Raw genomic sequence first — 19,700 nt, 5'->3', positions numbered from 1 at the left:
TTATATGTGGAATCTAAAAAAATAATACAAATGAACTTATTCACAAAACAGAAATAGTCACAGATATATAAAACAAACCTATGAAACTCTATTTATTCACTAGCACTAGTTTATCATGAGTCTGCCCCATCAAAACATAGTTACCATGAGATCAGAGTCTTTGTCTGTCTTTGCTCCGTTACTTAAGTCATTTTGGGTGTTCTCAGCTCTAAGGAACAAAATGTCCAAACAAAGTAGGCTCCACTATTTCAGTGTTATACATATGTATACTGAGGTGCAGAGAGAGAAAATAACTTACCTAAAAATCACACCAGTCATTAGTGGTACCTCTTGGATATGAACCTAGGCCTGCTACTTCAAAACCTGTGTTTTTTTACATTATTACTCCAATACCCTACACTATATTAAATAAGGGAATTGAATAATTAACATATTCAACTGCATTTAGTAATGCAGTTACCAGAAGGGGAATCCTTCTACACTGTATAAAGTCCTGTTTTGTGTGTAATCTCTGAGTAATTTTTTACTACAGCAAATTCAGGAATTAAGGAAATTGCTACTTTTTGGAAACAGAATTTAGGAGAGTGTCCTTGGCTTAATTTTTTGAAACTTAAAAAAAATAATTTTATACTTATAGAAAAGTTGCAAAACTAGTTCAGAGGATTACCATGTACTCTGCTCAGCTGCCCCTAATGTCAGCATACTGCAGGACCATAATACTGATTAAAACTCAACATTGGTATAATACTATTAACTAAACTACAGAGTTTATCTGGATTTTACCAGTTTGTCCACTAATGTCTTTTTTTCTGTTCCAGAAACCAACCCCAGATCCCACGTTACATTTAAGTGACATGTCTCCTTAGGTCCTCCAAATTGACAGCCCCTCACTCTTTTATGAACTTGACAGTGTTGAAGAGTATGAACCAGTTATTATGTAGAATGTGTCTCAGTTTGGATTTAGTTCATGCTTTGTCATGGTTAGATTGAGGTTTTGCATTTTTCGGCAAGAATATCCCAAAAGCAGTGCATCAGAGGGAGAATGTGACATTGATAGGTCTTATTACTGGTGATGTTAAAACCTTGGCCATTTGGTTAAGGTGGTGTCTTCTGGGTTTCTCCACTGTAAAGTTACTATTTTTCCCTATGAACTTAATAAATGTCTTGGGGAGGTAATGTTAGATTATGCAAATATTGTCTCTCCTCCTTTGGCCTACTAATTTTAGCATCCAGTAGTGGATCTGGCCTGCAACAATTTTTTTTATTACTGGGGTATTCTAGTGGTGAAAGAAAGACGTCTTAAAAACCTCACTTAACAGGAAGTCCGGAAACAGGGCAGGTGCAGGGTTTTCAGTGCCTCAACAGAGTCAGCCAGGACCAAGGCTCTTCCCTCTGCTGTTCTCAGCAGGTTAGCCTGTGTCCTCGGATTTGGCCTTCAGTGACGACATCCAGTTGAAAAAGACAGGGCCTTTCTCTGCCCAGGTAGGGAATGTTTCTCAGATCGACCCCCTGCTCTCTGAAAACCTCCCCTCAGATCCCATCGACCAGGATCTTGGTTACCTGCCTGTGACCAAGTTGCAAGGAAAGCAAAGGAAGTGAGTAACTGGCATTTCCAGCCAGTGTTGGGGGTTGGAAGGATGGACTCTGGCAGAGAAGAAACTTGTGGGGGATGAGTACTGGGGAGATAGCCCCATGTCTGCCGCATTGCATCATCCCCAGCATCCAAGGCAGCGCCCTACACCTGCAGGTGCTCAGTTAATCTCTGTGGAGCCAATGAATTCTTTGTCTCTTGCCTGGAGACATAATCTGCCATGATTACCTGGAAGCATTAGAGCTCTGGACCGTGGCCTCAGATAGAGAGAGTGCCATGGGGAGCAGATCAGGGGAAAGGTGAGGTCAGCGTGGCAAGGATGGCGAAATGGCAAGGGGGCCCCCTGTGGGAGTCCCCACTCACGACACCTTAGCTTCTTCATGCTTTGGTCTCCAGCAGGGTGATGCTCCTCCGGCCCCGCAGTTCCCTCTACCAAAGCCTAGGGAGAACCTACAGAGGCGTTTGTGCAGGAAGGCAGAGAAATCTGTCTGCCAAACCCAACGGCCTCTACTAAGAAGGTTCTCCAAAGGAAGAAGGGAGCCAGAGGGTGGTCCCTGCTCTGTACACAAAGGAGTCTGGCTCTGGGGGCCTCGGACACAGCCTGGTAGCTTGTTTGGTAAATAGTGACATTGTTATAAATATTTAATAAGTCAAGGGACTGCAGCACGTGAAAAATTGATGAGATCCCTTTGTGGGAATGCAGGCTTTTTCTCCACGTCTGCTCTGCGGGAGACAGTTAGAGGCTGACGTCTGTTCGTGCTGACACCTGTATTTGTGGTGGGGCTGATGAATGGCCGGAGAAATATTCTCCATGTTTAGGAAGCATCAATCCATCAAGCTGGAATTTAGGCTGAGGGAAGAATTCACAGCCATCAATATTCTCTTGTTTATTAAGCAGCGCGGGTTTTGTGAGACAGCGAGCCTTGTGTCAGTCCTGGGAGCAGCGCCTCCAGAAAGGGCACAGTGGCTCCTTGATGAATGACTTTAATAAGAAGCAGCTTAGAAGCACCTTCAAGTAAGAAACTAATAACAATAATTAGATGTTCCTTAATCATTTATTTATTTTATAGTTTATGCCCTGCCAGCTTCTGGAAAAAGAATGGAAGTGGCTTGCAATTAAAACACATCTACCCAGGATGGTTCAAATGAAGATAAACATGAGATCAGAAATCGCACTGAGGGAGTGAATTTTTCTTAGTCAACTTTCCTGCTACCCACTGAGAATATTGTATTCCCTCTCCTCGCCAGTCACCTTTGGTTCCTCGGCGCCACGGGATGTGGCAGATGTAAAGCGGCGGCTGCAGGTGTCGCAGGACAGGTGGATGAGGCGGGAGCAGGATGTGTGACCTGTGGTCTCAGCATCTGAGCCCTGGGCTTCCAGCCACATTTGGATTTCGTATGTCGGCGCTCCGAACAAATCTGTGTGTCTGCGGCAGGGTGGCATGAAAAATTAATGCCCCTGTGTCAGAGCTTGTCAGAGTGACAGTGCAGAAAGGGAATAACAGGGGCGACACGCGCGGTGCTTTCTACTGAACAACCACTCTTGTGTTCCCTGACTGCCGTCTCCCAAGCCTGCGTGTCTGGACTCATGGGGCTTCAGCAGCCAGACCCTCCCTTCAGGCTGAGGGCAGAGAGCCTGCCTCTGTGCAGTAGCTCAGGCCGTGTGTCTGGAGTGTGCTGACCCTCCTCCCCACCCCAGTGGGAGCAGCAGAAGGGGCTGTGGTCAGAGCTGGGTGACGAGTTGACCAGTCTTGGCTGTACCATCCTGGGCTTAGAGAACGAGAAGGCAGCCCCCGAGAGGGTCGTCAGAGAGCAGGCTGGGACAGAGACGCTCCAGAGATGCTCTGGTGTGGGAGAAACTGGGGAACAGGCGGGCGAGGGGGCAAGGAGAGGAAGAGGGGAAGGCTTAAGGTTCTGCTGCTGCAGAACCTCCACAAGCGGTGGAGTGGAAGTTTCCCCGCACTTTTAAATACTCAGCAAAGGTTTGTTCACTCTGAATCTCAAGTTGGCTTCTTTCTGGCCTGTGGTCACAGGGGTGGGAGCAGCCACCTCCTTCCTGCAGCAGGGCTGGTCTAATGCAGCAGTTTAATATCATGGATTCTGGAGCCAGACCACCTGCGTTCACATATCAGCTTTTGACTTCCTAACTTTCTGGCCTTAGGCAAATTGTTGAACATTTTTATGCCTCGATGTCACATATGTAAAGTACTTAGAAAAATGTCGGGTGCTTGGTGTTAATTAGGTTAACGATCCGGTTTCGCTGATCTTCATCCAGGGGGGTGGATGAGGAAAGGCCCTAGAGCTCAGTGGCCTAGGCTTAGGCCATGTTGAAAGGTCGCGTGGCTGGAGGTTTGGGGAGGGAGTTAGGAGCTTGTTGACCTGCTGAATGGCCGTGGGAAAATATACATCCTCTTCTGTCTGCCTGAGCCACTGAAAAAAAAAAAAAATCCCCCTTGCCTCCCTTATCCCCCTAGGATGAACCTAAATGTGATGTTAGGTTTATAAGATGAATTACCCTCATCCAAGCCAGGGCTGAGCAAGGCACTCTCTTTTTTTGGTGGTGGGGAGGGTATACCATAATTTTAATTTTTTTTAAACATCTTTATTGGAGTATAATTGCTTTACAATGTTGTGTTAGTTTCTGCTGTATAACAAAGTGAATCAGCTATATGTATACATATATCCCCATATCCCCTCCCTCTTGCGTCTCCCTCCCACCCTCCCTATCCCACCCCTCTAGGTGGTCACAAAGCACTGAGCTGATCTCCCTGTGCCATGCGGCTGCTTCCCACTAGCTATTTTACATTTGGTAGTGTATATATGTCCATGCCACTCTCTCACTTTGTCCCAGCTTACCCTTCCCCCTCCCCATGCCCTCAAGTCCATTCTCTATGTCTGCATCTTTATTCCTGTCCTGCCCCTAGGTTCATCAGAACCTTGAAAAAAAATTTCTTTTTTTAGATTCCATATATATGTGTTAGCATATGGTATTTGTTTTTCTCTTTCTGACTTACTTCACTCTCTATGACAGACTCTAGGTCCATCCACCTCACTACAAATAACTCAATTTCATTTCTTTTTATGGCTGAGTAATATTCCATTGTATATATGAAGCCTCTCTCTTCTTAAGAAATAAAAAGGAAGAAAGCTTTCCTGCTCTTTGTGGAAATTTAGGATTATTCCTAAATGTTAAGGCAGTGGATCTCTTCCTTCATTGCACATAAGAATCCCCCGGGGAGCTTTAAAATTTGTCTGAAGTCTAGAACCCTCACCTAAGATTCTGATCTGATGGGTCTAAGGTGAAGCCTGGATGACAGGGTATTTTTGTGGTTCCCAGATGCAGTAAATCCCTTGTGAACCAGGGGAGGACATGATGAAGGAGTCTGGAGCATCTGCAGGAGTGATGATGACAGATCGGGAAGCTGCATGCACCTCGGGTATAAAGGCTACGACATGATTTTGCATGGGACACAGATGATAAATATGGCAAAAATTGTGAAGTTGGCCCTAAAATGACTAGCGTTCAGAAATACTCTGGGGTAGATCATTCACTATGGTTTGGGGCTGGGGAGGCCATCCGGTTTCCTGCTCTGGCCCATGAACTTCTGTTGACACTTAAGCAAGTGCTAAGAGGCATTGAGAAGTGAATTTATTTCTCTGCGTTGATGGTCTTGTTCTCTGCAGTAGACACTGATAACTGTCCTGCATTATCGCGTCTTCTCTATGCTGCCAGAGGCTGCATTTCCCAGCCTCCTAAGGGTAGGTATGGCCATGTGACTAACTTCTGGCTGGGAGAGTGTAAGAGGAAGTGGTATGTACAACGTCCAGATCACATCTTTTAAAAGGAAGCAGGTTTCCCTCCACTTCCTGTCTTTCCCCCTTCTTTCTGGCCGAAAATGATAACACCTGGAGCAGAAATGAAAGCCACGTGTCAGGAGGGCAGTGCAATCCGGCAGCTCTGGACTATTGTGTGAGAGAAAATAAAAGCCTATTATTTCATTTAAGGTTTCGCATTGTTAGGTCTCTGTTTCAACAGCATAGCCTGTACCCTAACTAATATATGCTTCCTTTGGCACTAACTTTGGCACACTCAGAATTCTAGGATGAGGGGAATAACTATATAAATGCATAAATAAAATAAGGGAAGAAGGATTTTCACAGCCTGAAGATGGTCATATGCCATAAACAGAGGGGTATGTTTATCTCAACTTTCTGCAAATGAGGTCAATTAGATAAACAGACATTCTAATGTAGAATTTCCTTCTCCTTTGGTCTCACAATTCATCAACGTGAGGAATTATTAATGAAGCTCCCTCAGCTACTGACATTGAACTATCTTCACCTCATTTCCAAGAAAACTCTCTAAACACATGAAGAAATTCATCAGAGTGAGTCTCTGAGGACTCAAAACAAGTGACATGTTGCGAAGCCATATTACTGCAGTGAGACTTGGGAGGATATGGCAATGATACAAGTAAAAGCAGGATACTATGAAAAGGTATTAGAGAAGCAAAAGGAATTTTTGGAGCTACAAAGCATGATTGAAAAAAATGGAATAGCACAATCAAATAAATTAATTAAAAGGCTTTATTAAGAAACTCCTCTAGAACTTGGTAAAAGACAAAGAAACAAAAATCCTGAACGACAAAATACAATGTCAAACTAGATCAAATGATTCGATATTTATGTAAAAGAAATTCCAGAAATACAAAGTGAAGTAGATGGAAGAGAAGAAATAATTGAAGAAAAGAAGAAAATTTACTTGACCTGAATATTTAAATCTTTATGTCAAAAGGGTTTCCTGATTTATCCTCAGGATTAACTGGAAAAAAGAGCCTGCACATGGATATATTTTGTGGATTTTTATAAATTCTAGGTATAAAAAAATATTAAGGTCTGTTAGGTAGGTTAAAATGTGATGATTAAAAAGGACAGGAGGGCTTTCCCTGGTGGCACAGTGGTTAAGAATCCACCTGCCAGTGCAGGGGACACGGGATAGAGCCCTGGTCTGGGAGGATCCCACATGCCACAGAGCAACTAAGCCCATGGGCCACAACTGCTGAAGCCTGCACTCTAGAGCCCATGCTCCACAACAAAGAGAAGCCACTGCAGTGAGGGGCCCGCATGCCACAGAGAGGAGTGGCCTCTGCTCACTGCAACTAAAAAAGAAAGCCCGCACACAGCAATGAGGACCTAACACAGCCCAAAATACAATAAATTTTAAAAAAGGACAGAAAAAAAAAAAGATGCATCAGATTGTTCCCCTGCAACAGTGAGTGTTAGAAGGCAATGGCAAAATTTACAGAGTTCTGAGAAAAAGTGATTGTGACCCCATAATTCTATACCTTTTCAAACTATTGTTTTTGCATAAGAATAAAAGACAAATATTTTTAGGTGTTCAAAAACTCAGAAAAGATACCATCCACATATAGCCATAAGAAATTTACTGGAAGCAGCTCTCCAGCAAAATGGAAAAATTCAAAATAAGGAACTGAACAAAAGGAAGACTTGGTATTCAAAAAACAGTGGTTCCAACTATATACATAATAACATTAAATGTGAATGAATTAAACAATCTAATCAAAAGGCAAAGATTGTCAGACTGGATTTAAAAACAAGATCTATTTGCTATTTACAGAAGATACCCTTTAGACTCAAAGATAGAAGTAGTTTGGAAGTAAAAAGATGTAAAAGAAATAGCATGCAACTAACAACCATAAGAAAGCTGAATGGTTATACTAATACCAGACAAAATAGACTTTCAAACAAAAAACAGATAAGAGAGGGGCATTTTATAATGATAAAAGGATTGATACATCAAGAAGATATGACAGGGGGCTTCCCTGGTGGCACAGTGGTTGAGAGTCCGCCTGCCAGTGCAGGGGACATGGGTTCGTGCCCCGGTCCGGGAAGATCCCACATGCCGCGGAGCGGCTGGGCCCGTGAGCCATAGCCGCTGAGCCTGCGCGTCTGGAGCCTGTGCTCCGCAATGGGAGAGGCCACAACAGTGAGAGGTCCGTGTACCGCAAAAAAAAAAAAAAAAAAAAAAAGAAGATATGACAATTATATATATTCACCTAACAATAGTGCCCCCAAATACATAAAAGAGAAATGGATAAAATTGAGGGAAAAATAGATAACAACAGTAATAGTTGGAGACTTTAATAGCCCATTTTCAATGATGGATAGTAGAACTAAGCAGAAGATCAACAAGGAGACTTCAACACTATAAATGAATTAGACTTAACAAACACCTATAGAACACTCTACCCAGCACCAGCAGAATACTCATTCTTCTCAAGTTCACACATGGGACATTCTCCAAGATAGGTCTTATGCTATGCCACAGAACAAGCCACAATAAGTTTAATAGTATTGAAATCATACAAAGAATGTTCTCTGACTACAATGGAGTAAAAACAACAGAAAGAAATTTGGAGAATTCACAAATCTGTGGAAATTAAACAACACACTCCTAAACAGCCAATGGGTAAAAGAAAAAATCACAGGGAGTTAGAAAATACTTTGAAATGAATTAAAAGGGAGATACAACATACCAAAACTTATGGGAAGCAGCTAAAACAGTGAAAAATATATAGCTGTAAACACATACATTAAAAAAAAAGAGAGAAATATCCCAAATCAATAACATGCCCTTGCACGCTAAGAAATTGGAAAAAGATGGAACTTCCCTGGCGGTCCTGTGGTTAAGGCTTCGCCCTTCCAATGGAGGGGGCGTGAGTTTGATCCCTGGTCAGGGAGCTAAAATCCCACATGCTGCGCAGCCAAAAAACAACAGCAACAAAAAACGAAATGGGAAAAAGAACAAACTAAACCCAAAGCAAGCAGAAGGAAACTAAAGTTTAGAGTAGAAATTAATAAAATAGAGCATAGAAAAATAGGGAAAAATCAACAAAACAAAAAGTTGGTGCTTTGAATAGGTCAATAAAATTGGCAAATCTTTAGTTAAGAAAAGATCAAGAAAAAAGGAGACTCACATTACTAAAATCAAGAATGAAAAAAAGGACATTTGTGATTTATAATAAGAAATATGTATTTGGTCATCATCGGGTTCCTGGCACAGGGTTCCTACAACCTTTGGGATTTCCTAAGTGATAACAGTGATAAAGATGAAAGCAATGTCTTTTCTTAGTCCTAACACTCCCCTTTCAATCACACCTGAGTTTATGTTGATGAGGTGACTTTGGGAAAGCTCTTAAGGGTTGGGGGAGGGGGGAATTGGTTGCCAGGGGAAGCAACCAACTGATTAGAGGGTTGAAACTTTCAGTCCCACCCCCAACTTCCAGGGAGGAGGGGGGACAGGCTGAGTTAATCACCAATTGGAGGTTGGTGGTTGAGTTAATCACCAATGGCCAATGATTTAATCAATCATGCCTGCATAAAAATCCTTAAAGTACAGAGTTTGGAGAGCTTTCCAGTTGGTGAACACAGAGGTTCTGGAAGGTTGGCTTGCTTGGAGAGGACATGGTAGCTCCTTGCCCATTCCCACATAGCTTGCCCTATGCATCTCTTCCATGTGGCTGTCCTGAGTTGTATCCTTTAATAATAAACTGGTAATTTAGTAAATAAACTGTTTCCTGAGTTCTGTGAGCCATTCTAGCAAATTATCAGACCAGAAGAGGAGGTCATGGGAACCTATGACTTATAGCCAGTCAGCCAGAAGCACAAGTAACAACCTGGACTTGCAGTTGGTGTCTGAAGTGGGGGTGTGTGTACAATCTTGTTGGACTGAGTTCTTTACCTGTGGGGTCTGTGCTAACCCCAGTAGACAGTGTCAGAGCTATTGAACTGTGGGGCATCTAGTTGGTGTCTGCAGAAATTTGGGGAATTGCTTGGTGTGGAGAAAACCCTCTCACATTTGGGTGTCAGCCATGAAATACTGAGAATAGTAGTAGAGATCTGAGAGAAGAAGCAGTTTTTTTTTTTCTCCTTACAACATAACTATTGACCTTACAGAAATAAAAAGGATTATAAGAGAATACTATGAACACTGTAGCCAACAAATTAGATGACTTAGACAAAATGACAAATTCTTAGGAAGATGTAAACTACCAAAACGGACTCAGGAAGTACTAGAACATCTGAATAGACTTTTAACAAGTAAAGAGATTGAGTTAGTAAAACGAAACAAAATTACCCACCAAGAAAAGCCTAGGCCCAGAAATTTTCATTGGTGAATTCTACCAAATAGTTAAAGAAGAATTGATACTAAACTCTTCCAAAAAACTGAAGAAAAGGGAACACTTTTCAACTCATTCTATGAGACTAGTATTACCCTGATACCCAAACAAGATAAGGACTTCACAAGAAAAGGAAAGTACAGACCAATATCTCATGAATATGAATGCAAAAATCCTCAACAAAAACTAGGCCAAGTCTAGCAATATATAAAAAGGATTACACACAATGACCAAATGGGATTTATCCCAGCAATGCAAGGTTGGTTTAACATCCCAAAGTCAATTAATTTAATACACAATATGAATAGAATAAAGGACAAAAGCCACATGATCATCCCAATAGCTGAAGAAAGGAATTTGACACTATTCAACACCCTTTCATTATAAAAAAATACTCAACAACCTAGGAATGGAAGCAAACTTCCTCAACCTGATAAAGAGCATCTATGAAAAACCCACAGCTAACATCATACTTCGTGGTAAAAGACTGAGTATTTCTCCCTAAGATCAGGAACAAGAAGGATGTCTGTTCTCATCACTCCTATTCAACATCATACTGGAGGTTCTAGTCAGGGCAATTAGGCTAGAAAATGCAATAAAGGCATCCAGATTGGAAAGGAAGAACTCAGATTATCTCTATTTGCAGATGACACGGTCTTGTATGTAGAAAATTCTAAAGGAATCCACTAAAAAACAATTAGAACTAATAAGTTGAGTAAGTGTGCAGGATGCGAGATCAATCCACAGAAATTAATTCTTGTTCTATACACTAGTAATGAGCAATCTGGAAGTGAAATTAAGAAAACAATTGCATTTACAATAGCATCAAAAAATAAAATACTCAGGAATAAACCTAACAAAGGAGATGCAAGGCCTGTACACTAAAACTACAAAACATTATTGAAAGAAATTAAAGAAGATTTAAATAAATAGAAAGACATCCCATACTCATGGATTGGAAGACAATATTGTCAAGATGGCAATGCTTCCCAAATTGACCTACAGATTCAATGAAATCCCTATCAAAACCACAGCTGGCTTTGTTGAAGAAATTGACAAGCTGATGCTAAAATTCATATGGAAATTTAAGGGACCCGGAATAGCCAAAAATAAATCTTGAAAAAGTTGGAAGATTCTTACTTCCTGATTTCAAAACTTACTATTAGAAAGATGTAGTAGTCAAGAGAGTGTGGTACTGCAATAAGGATAGACATATAGGTCAACAGAATAGGATTGAAAATCCAGAAATAGACCCTCATATTTACAGTCAATTGATTTTTAACAAGTGTGTCAAGATAACCCAATGAGAGAAAGAATAGTCTTCTCAACAAATAGTGATGGGACAGCTGGATATTACATGAAAAAAAATGAAGTTGAACTTCTGTCTCACACCATATATAAAAATTGATTCAAAATGGATCAAAGACTAAAATTAAATGATAAAACTATTAAATTCTTGAAGAAAATGTTGATGTAAATCTTTGTGACCTTGACACCAAAAGCACAAACAGAAGGGAAAAAAATAGATAATTGACATCACCAGAATTAAGAACTTTTGTGCTTTGAAGGACACTATCAAAAAATGAAAAGACAGCCTATAGAATGGGAGATAATTTTTGCAAATCATATTTCTGATAAGAAATTTGTACTAATATATATAAAGAACTCTTAAAACTCAACAATACAAAGACAACCCAATTTAAAAGTGGGCAGATAATTAATTATTTAATTTATTTATTTATTGACCACACAACGTGGCATGTGGGATCTTAGTTCCCCGACCAGGGATCGAACCCATGCTCCCTGCAGTGGAAGCACGGAGTCTTAACTACTGGACCACCAGGGAAGTCCTGGGCAAAGAATTTAAATAGTTCCCCAAAGAAGATACACATGTGACCAATAAATATATGAAAAGAAGTCAATATCATTAGCTGCCAAAGAAATGCAAATCAAGCCCTCAATGAGATTTTACTTTATACTCCCTACAAGGGCTAAAATAAAAAAGACAGGTAATAACAGGGTTGGAGAGAATGTGGAGAAATTGGAACCCTCATACACTGTTGGTAGGAATGCAAAACAGTGCAGCCACTTTGGGGAACAGCTTGGAAGTTTCTCAGAAAGTTAAACATTGAATGAACGTACAACTCGGCAATTCCACTCGCAGGTATACATCCAGAATAATCCAAAACAGGTCTTCAAACAAAAACTTGTATAGGAATATTCATCGCAACATTATTCATAATAGCAAAAAAAAAGGAAACAATTCAAATGTCCATCTACCAATGAATGAATAAAAACATGGTATATTCATACAATGAAATAAGATTCAGGATACATGCTACAATATGAATGAACTGTGAAAACATGGTAAGTGGAAGAAGCTAGTCATAAAAGACCACATAATGTATCATTCTATTTATATGAAATGTCCAGAACAATCAAATCCATAGAGACAGAAAATAGATTAGTAATTGCCTAGGGCTGGGGATGAGAGTGGAGTGAAGGAGGGGTGAGAGGAGTGGGGCATGTTGGAGTGAAATAGGGAGCACTTCCAATGGATACAGTGTTTCTTGTTAGGGTGCTGAAAATATTCTAAAATAGACTGTGGTGATGGTTGCCAATTCTGTGAACATACTATTGACAAAATCTATTGAATTGTACACTTTAAATAGGTGAATTATATGATATGTAAATTATATCTCAATAAAGCTGTTACTGCAAATAAGAACAGTGAAATCTGGGACTTCCCTGGTGGCACAGTGTATGGGAAACAGGTTCGATCCCTGGTCTGGGAAGATCCCACATGCCGTGGAGCAACTAAGCCTGTGTGCCACAACTATTGAGCCTGCAAGCCACAACTACTGAGACCACATGCCACAACTACTGAAGCCTGGGTGCCTAGAGCCTGTGCTCCACAACAAGAGAAGCCACCGCAATGAGAAACCCACGCACTGCAACGAAGAGTAGCCCCCGCTTGCCGCAACTAGAGAAAGCCTGTGCACAGCAACGAAGACCCAACGCAGCCAAAAATAAATAAATAAATAATAAAATAAAAATAAAAAAAGAACAGTGAAAACTGAAGTTGTGTAAGTAATTGTTAGTATGGTTGTTAAGCCTATTATAAATGACTAAAAAATGTTTTATTATGAAAAAATAGTTTCTTTGTACAACAGCCATCAACGTTTTGCAAATCTTATTTCACGGCTTTTTGGTTTTTTTTTTTTGGTTCTCTTTTTTTTTCGTACATCTTTATTGGAGTATAATTACTTTACACTGTTGTGTTAGTTTCTGCTGTTCAACAAAATGAATTAGCTATATGCATACATATATCCCCATATCCCCTCCCTCTTGAGCCTCCCTTCCACCCTCCCTATCCCACCCCTCTAGGTGGTCACAAAGCACCAAGCTAATCTCCCTGTGCCATACAGCAGCTTCCTGCTAACTGTTTTACATTTGGTAGTGTATACATGTCAGTGCTACTCTCTTACTATATCCCAGCCTCCCCTTCATCCCCTGTGTCCTCAAGTCCGTTCTCAATGTCTGCATCTTTATTCCTACCCTACCACTAGGTTCATCAGTACCATTTTTCTAGATTCTATATATATGCATTAGCATACGGTATTTGTTTTTCTCTTTCTGACTTACTTCACTCTATATGACAGACTCTAACTCCATCCTCCTCACTACAAATAACTCAATTTCATTCCTTTTTATGGCTGAGTATCATTCCATTGTATATATGTGCCACATCTTCTTTATCCATTCATCTGTCAATGGACATTTAGGTTGTTTCTACGTCCTGACTATTGTAAATAGTGCTGCAACAAACATTGTGGTACATGTATCTTTTTGAATTATGGTTTTCTCAGAGTATATGACCAGTAGTGGGATTGCTGTGTCGTATGGTAGTTCTATTTTTAGTTTTTTAAGGAACCTCCATACTGTTCTCCACAGTAGCTGTATCAATTTACATTCCCACCAACAGTGCAGGAGGCTTCCCTTTTCTCCACACCTTCTCCAGCATTTATTGTTTTTAGATTTTTTGATGATGGCCATTCTGACTGATGTGAGGTGATACCTCATTATGGTTTTGATTTGCATTTCTTTAATGATTAATGACGTTGAGCATCTTTTCATGTGCCTCTTGGCCATCTGTATGTCTTCTTTGGAAAAATGTCTGTTTCGGTCTTCCACCCATTTTTGTATTGGGTTGTTTGTGTTTTTGAGATTGAGCTGCATGAGCTGCTTGTATATTTTGGAGATTAATCCTTTGTCAGTTGCTTTGTTTGCAAATATTTTCTCCCATTCTGAGGGTTCTCTTTTAGTCTTGTTTATGGTTTCCTTTGGTGTGCAAAAGCTTTTAAGTTTCATTAGGTCCCATTTGTTTATTTTTTATTTTATTTCCATTACTCTAGGAGGTGGGTCAAAAAGGATCTTGCTGTGATTTATGTCATAGACTGTTCTGCCTCTGTTTTCCTCTAAGAGTTTTATAGTGTCTGGCCTTAAATTTAGGTCTTTAATCCATTTTGAGTTTATTTTTGTGTATGGTGTTAGGGAGTGTTCTAATTTCATTCTTTTACAAGTAGCTGTCCAGTTTTCCCAGCACCACTTATTGAAGAGGCTGTCTTTTCTCCATTGTATATCCTTGCCTCCTTTGTCAAAGATAAGGTGACCATATGCGCATGGGTTTATTTCTGGGCTTTCTATCCTGTTGCATTAATCTATATTTCTGTTTTTGTGTCAGTACCATAAGGCCTTGATTACTGTAGCTTTGTAATATAGTCTACAGTCAGGGAGCCTGGTTCCCCCAACTCCATTTTTCTTCCTCAAGATTGCTTTGGCTATTCGGGGTCTTTTGTGTTTCCATACAAATTATAAAATGTTTTTGTTCTAATTCTGTGAAGAACGCCATTGGTAATTTGATAGGGATTGCATTGAATCTGTAGATTGCTTTGGGTAGTATAGTCATTTTCACAATGTTGATTCTTCCAATCCAAGAACATGGTATATCTCTAATTTGTTTATGTCATCCTTGATTTCCTTCATCAATGTCTTATAGTTTTCTGCATACAGGTCTTTGGCCTCCTTAGGTAGGTTTATTCCTAGGTATTTTATTCTTTTTGTTACAATGGTAAATGGGAGTGTTTCCTTAATTTCTCATTCTGATTTTTCATTGTTAGTATATGGGAATGCAAGGGATATCTGTGCATTAATTTTGTATCCTGCTACTTTACCAAATTCATTGATTAGTTCTAGTAGTTTTCTGGTGGCATCTTTAGGATTCTCTATGTATAGCATCATGTCATTTGCAAACCGCAACAGTTTTACTTCTTCTTTTTCAATTTGCATTCCTTTTATTTCTTTTTCTTCTCTGATTGCCATGGCTAAAACTTCCAAAACTATGTTGAATAATAGTGGTGAGAATGGGCAACCTTGTCTTGTTCCTGATCTTAGAGGAAATGCTTTCAGTTTTTCACCATTGAGAATGATGTTGGCTGTGGGTGTCATATATGGCCTTAATTATGTTGAGGTAGGTTCCCTCTATGCCCACTTTCTGGAGAGCTTTTATCATAAATGGGTGTTGAATTTTGTTGAAAGTTTTTGCTGTATCTATTGAGATTGCCATATGGTTTTTATCCTTCAGTTTGTTAATATGGTGTGTCACATTGATTGATTAGTGTATATTGAAGAATCCTTGCATTCCTGGGATAAAGCCGGCTTGATCATGGTGTATGATCCTTCTAATGTGCTGTTGGATTCTGTTTGCTAGTATTTTGTTGAGGATTTTTGCATCTATGTCCATCAGTGATATTGGCCTGTAATTTTCTTTCTTTATCTGGTTTTGGTATCAGGGTGATGGTGGCCTCATAGAATGAGTTTGGGAGTGTTCCTCCCTCTGCTGTATTTTGAAAGAGTTTGAGAAGGATAGGTGTTAGCTCTTCTCTAAATGTTTGGTAGAATTTCCCTGGGAAGCCAACTGGCCTTGGGCTTTTGTTTGTTGGAAGATTTTTTTTTTTAACATCTTTATTGGAGTATAATTGCTTTACAATGGTGTGTTAGTTTCTGCTTTATAACAAAGTGAATCAGCTATACCTATACACATATCCCCATATCTCCTCCCTCTTGCATCTCCCTCCCACCCTCCCTTTCCCACGTCTGCTGGAAGATTTTTAATCACAGTTTCAGTTCTTGTGATTTGTCTGTTCATATTTTCTATTTCTTCCTGGTTCAGTCTTGGAAGGTTGTACTTTTCTAAGAATTTGTCCCGTTCTTCCAGGTTGTCCATTTTGTTGGCATATAGTTGTTTGTAGTAGTCTCTCATGACCCTTGTATTTCTGCAGTGTCAGTTGTTACTTCTCCTTTTTTGTTTCTAGTTCTGTTGATTTGAGTCTTCTCCTTTTTTTTCCTGATGAGTTTGGCTAATGGCTTATCAATTTTATTTATCTTCTTGAAGAACCAGATTTTAGTTTTATTGATCTTTGTTACTGTTTCCTTCATTTCTTTTTCATTTATTTCTGATCTGATCTTTATGATTTATTTCCTGCTGGTAACTTTGCAGGTTTTTGTTCTTCTTTCTCTAATTGCTTTAGGTGTAAGGTTAGGTTGTTTATTTGAGATGTTTCTTGTTTCTTGATGTAGGATTGTATTGCTATAAACTTCCCTCTTAGAACTGCTTTTACTGCATCCCATAGGTTTTGGGTTGTTGTGTTTTCATTGTCATTTGTTTCTAGGTATTTTTTGATTTCCTCTTTGATTTCTTCAGTGATCTCTTGGTTATTTAGTAGTGTGTTTGTATTTTTTTCAGTTTTTTTTCCTGTAATTGATATCTAGTCTCATAGTGTTATGGTTGGAAAAGATTCTTGATACGATTTCAGCTTTCTTAAATTTACCTAGGCTTAATCTGTGACCCAAGATGTGATCTATCATGGAGAATATTCCCTGTGTACTTGAGAAGAAAGTGTATTCTGCTGTTTTTGGATGGAATATCTTATAAATACCAATTAAGTCCATCAGGTCTAATATGTCATTTAAAACTTGTGTTTCTTATTTATTTTCTGTTTGGATTATCTGTCCATTGGTGAAAGTGGGGTGTTAACGTCCCCTACTATTATTGTGTTACTGTCAATTTCCTCTTTTATTACTGTTAGCATTTGCCTTATGTATTGTTGTGCTCCTCTGTTGGGTGCATAAATATTTACAATTGTTATACCTTCTAGGATTGATCCTTTGATCATTATGTAGTGTCCTTCCTTGTCTCTTGTAATAGTCTTTATTTTAAAGTCTATTTTGTCTGATATCAGTATTGCTACTCCAGCTTTCTTTTGATTTATTTATTTATTTATTTATGGCTGTATTGGGTCTTCATTGCTGCTCGCGGGCTTTCTCTAGTTGTGATGAGTGGGGGCTACTCTTCATTGCGGTGCGTGGGCTTCTCATTGCGGTGGCTTCTCTTGTTGTGGAGCACCAGCTCTAGGCACGCAGGCTTCAGTTGTGGCACGCAGGCTGAGTAGTTGTGGCTCTCAGGCTCTAGAGCGCAGGCTCAGTGGTTGTGGCACATGGGCTTAGTTGCTCTGCGGCATGTGGGATCTTCCCGGACCAGGGCTTGAACCCCTGTCTCCTGCATTGGCAGACGGATTCTTAACCACTATGCCACCAGTAAAGTCCTTTGTGTCTGTTTTTGTAGGCCATTTTCTTCTCTTGTGTTGCCCACTTAGAGAAGTTCCTTTAGCATTTGTTGTAGAGCTGGTTTTGTGGTGCTGAATTCTCTTAGGTTTTGCCTGTCTGTAAAGCTTTTGAATTCTCTGTCAAATCTGAATGAGATCCTTGCTGGGTAGAGTAATCTTGGTTGTAGGTTCTTCCCTTTCATCACCTTAAATATATCGTGCCACTCCCTTCTGGCCTGCAGAGTTTCTGCTGAAAAATCAGCTGATAACCTTATGGGGATTCCCTTGTATATTATTTGTTGTTTTCCCTTGCTGCTTTTAATATTTTTTCTTCGTATTTAATTTTTGATTGTTTGATTAATATGTGTCTCATTGTGTTTCTTCTTGGGTTTATCCTGTATTGTACTCTGTACTTCCTGGACTTCATTGACTGTTTCCTTTCCCATGCTTGGGAATTTTTCAACTATAATCTCTTCAAATATTTTCTCAGGCCCTTTCTTTTTCTCTTTTTTTTCTGGGACCCCTGTAATTTGAATGTTGGTGTATTTAATGTTGTCCCCGAGGTCTCTGAGACTGTCTTCAATTCTTTTCATTCTTTTTTCTTTATTCTGCTCCATGGCAGTTATTTCCACCATTCTGTCTTCCAGCTCACTTATCGGTTCTTCTGCCTCAGTTATTCTGCTATTGATTCCTTCTAGAGTATTTTTCATTTCAGTTATTATGTTGTTCATCACTGTTTGTTTGTTCTTTAGTTCTTCTAGGTCCTTGTTAAATGGTTCTTGTATTTTCTCCATTCTATTTCTGAGATTTTGGATCATCTTTACTATCATTACTCTGAATTCTTTTTCAGGTAGACTTCCCATCTCTTCTTCATTTGTCTGGTCTTTGGTTTTTACCTTGCTCCTTCATCTGCTGCATATTTCTCTATCTTCTCATTTTGTTTAACTTACTGTGTTTGGGGTCTCCTTTCTGCAGGCTGCAGGGTCATAGTTCCTCTTACTTCTGTTGTCTGTCCCCAGTGAGTGAGGTTGGTACAGTGGCTTGTGTATGCTTCCTGGTGGAGGGGACTGGTGCCTGTGTTCTGGAGGGTGGAGCTGGATCTTGTCCCTCTGATGGGCAAGGCCGCATATGGTGGTGTGTTTTGGGGCGTCTGTGAGCTTAGTATGACATTAGGCAGCCTGTCTGCTAGTGGGTGGATTGTGTTCCTGTCTTGCTAGTTGTTTGGAGTGAGGCATCCGGCACTGGAGCTTGCTGGCCGTTGGATGGAGCTGGGTGTTAGTGTTGAGATGGAGACGTCTGGGAGAGCTCTCACTGATTAATATTCCATGGGGCTGAGAGTTCTCTGGTGGTGTAGTGTCCTGAACTTGGCTCTCCCACCTCAGAGGCTCAGGCCCAAGCCTGGGCCAGAGCAACAATACCCTGCAAGCCACACAGAACCGAAGAAAAGGAAGAAGAAAAAAGTAAAACAAAACCCCCAAGCCCCCCAAAACAACAAACAAACAGACAGACAAACCCCCAAGATAAATGGTAAAATCACAGCATATTTTTAAGGATAAAAATTTTGTGACATTTGGAACCATATAAACATTTTTGCATTTATTTTATTTTTTAATTAAAAATTTTTTTATTATTTATTTTTTTATGTTTTTGGCTACATTTGGTCTTCATTGCTGCGTGTGGGCTTTCTCTAGTTGCGGCGAGTGGAGGCTACTCTTCGTTGTGGTGCACAGGCTTCTCATTGTGGTGGCTTCTGGCTTCTCTTGTTGCAGAGCTCTAGGTGTGTGGGCTTCAGTAGTTGAGGGTGTGTGGGCTCAGTAGTTGTGGTGCATGGGCTTAGTTGCTCTGCTGCATGTGGGATCTTCCTGGACCAGGGATCGAACCCATGTCTCCTGAATTGGCAGGCAGATTCTTAACCACTGCACCACCATGGAAGTCCCTTTTTTGCATTTAGAAAGTGTATTTAGCATTGTTTTCAGATGTCTACAGATGAATTGGAAAAACTCATCACTCTTGTGTCTTTTGCCCTTAACTTTCACTCTACTACCACTACCACACTTGCAACACCTCCCACACAGAAGCTTCTGTCCCTGTGGAGTTGGGGTGCATCACACTCCTAGTACGTGGATGTGTTCACCAACCTGGATGTTCTCCAAACCCTATACTATTAGATTTTTTTAATGGAGGCTTTCTCATGTAGGCATGATCAATTATTAATTTCATTTTCAGCCCTTCTCCCCTCTGGAG

The 19,700-nt window shown here is 40.2% G+C and overlaps 1 protein-coding gene across 2 annotated transcripts in view; it reads left to right on the top strand.

Moving 5' to 3' along the window:
* USP31 (ubiquitin specific peptidase 31) overlaps positions 1-19,700 on the top strand; it is a 119,945-nt gene that overhangs the window by 87,555 nt on the left and 12,690 nt on the right. The window contains exon 17 of one of the 2 annotated variants that reach the window (XM_060125174.1): positions 4,929-5,595. The exons of the other annotated variant lie outside the window; for it this stretch is intronic. Coding sequence (XP_059981157.1) covers positions 4,929-4,937 — 9 coding nt within the window. The 3' untranslated portion in view covers positions 4,938-5,595. Of the gene's footprint in view, positions 1-4,928; positions 5,596-19,700 lie in introns of those variants that run through there. 2 annotated transcript variants of the gene reach the window in all.

This window comes from Lagenorhynchus albirostris, chromosome 15 (assembly GCF_949774975.1).
Source record: "Lagenorhynchus albirostris chromosome 15, mLagAlb1.1, whole genome shotgun sequence".
In the NCBI taxonomy this organism is placed as follows: Eukaryota; Metazoa; Chordata; class Mammalia; order Artiodactyla; family Delphinidae; genus Lagenorhynchus; species Lagenorhynchus albirostris.
Note: the sequence above shows the minus strand (reverse complement) of the source record. Positions and strands in the feature narration are given on the sequence as shown.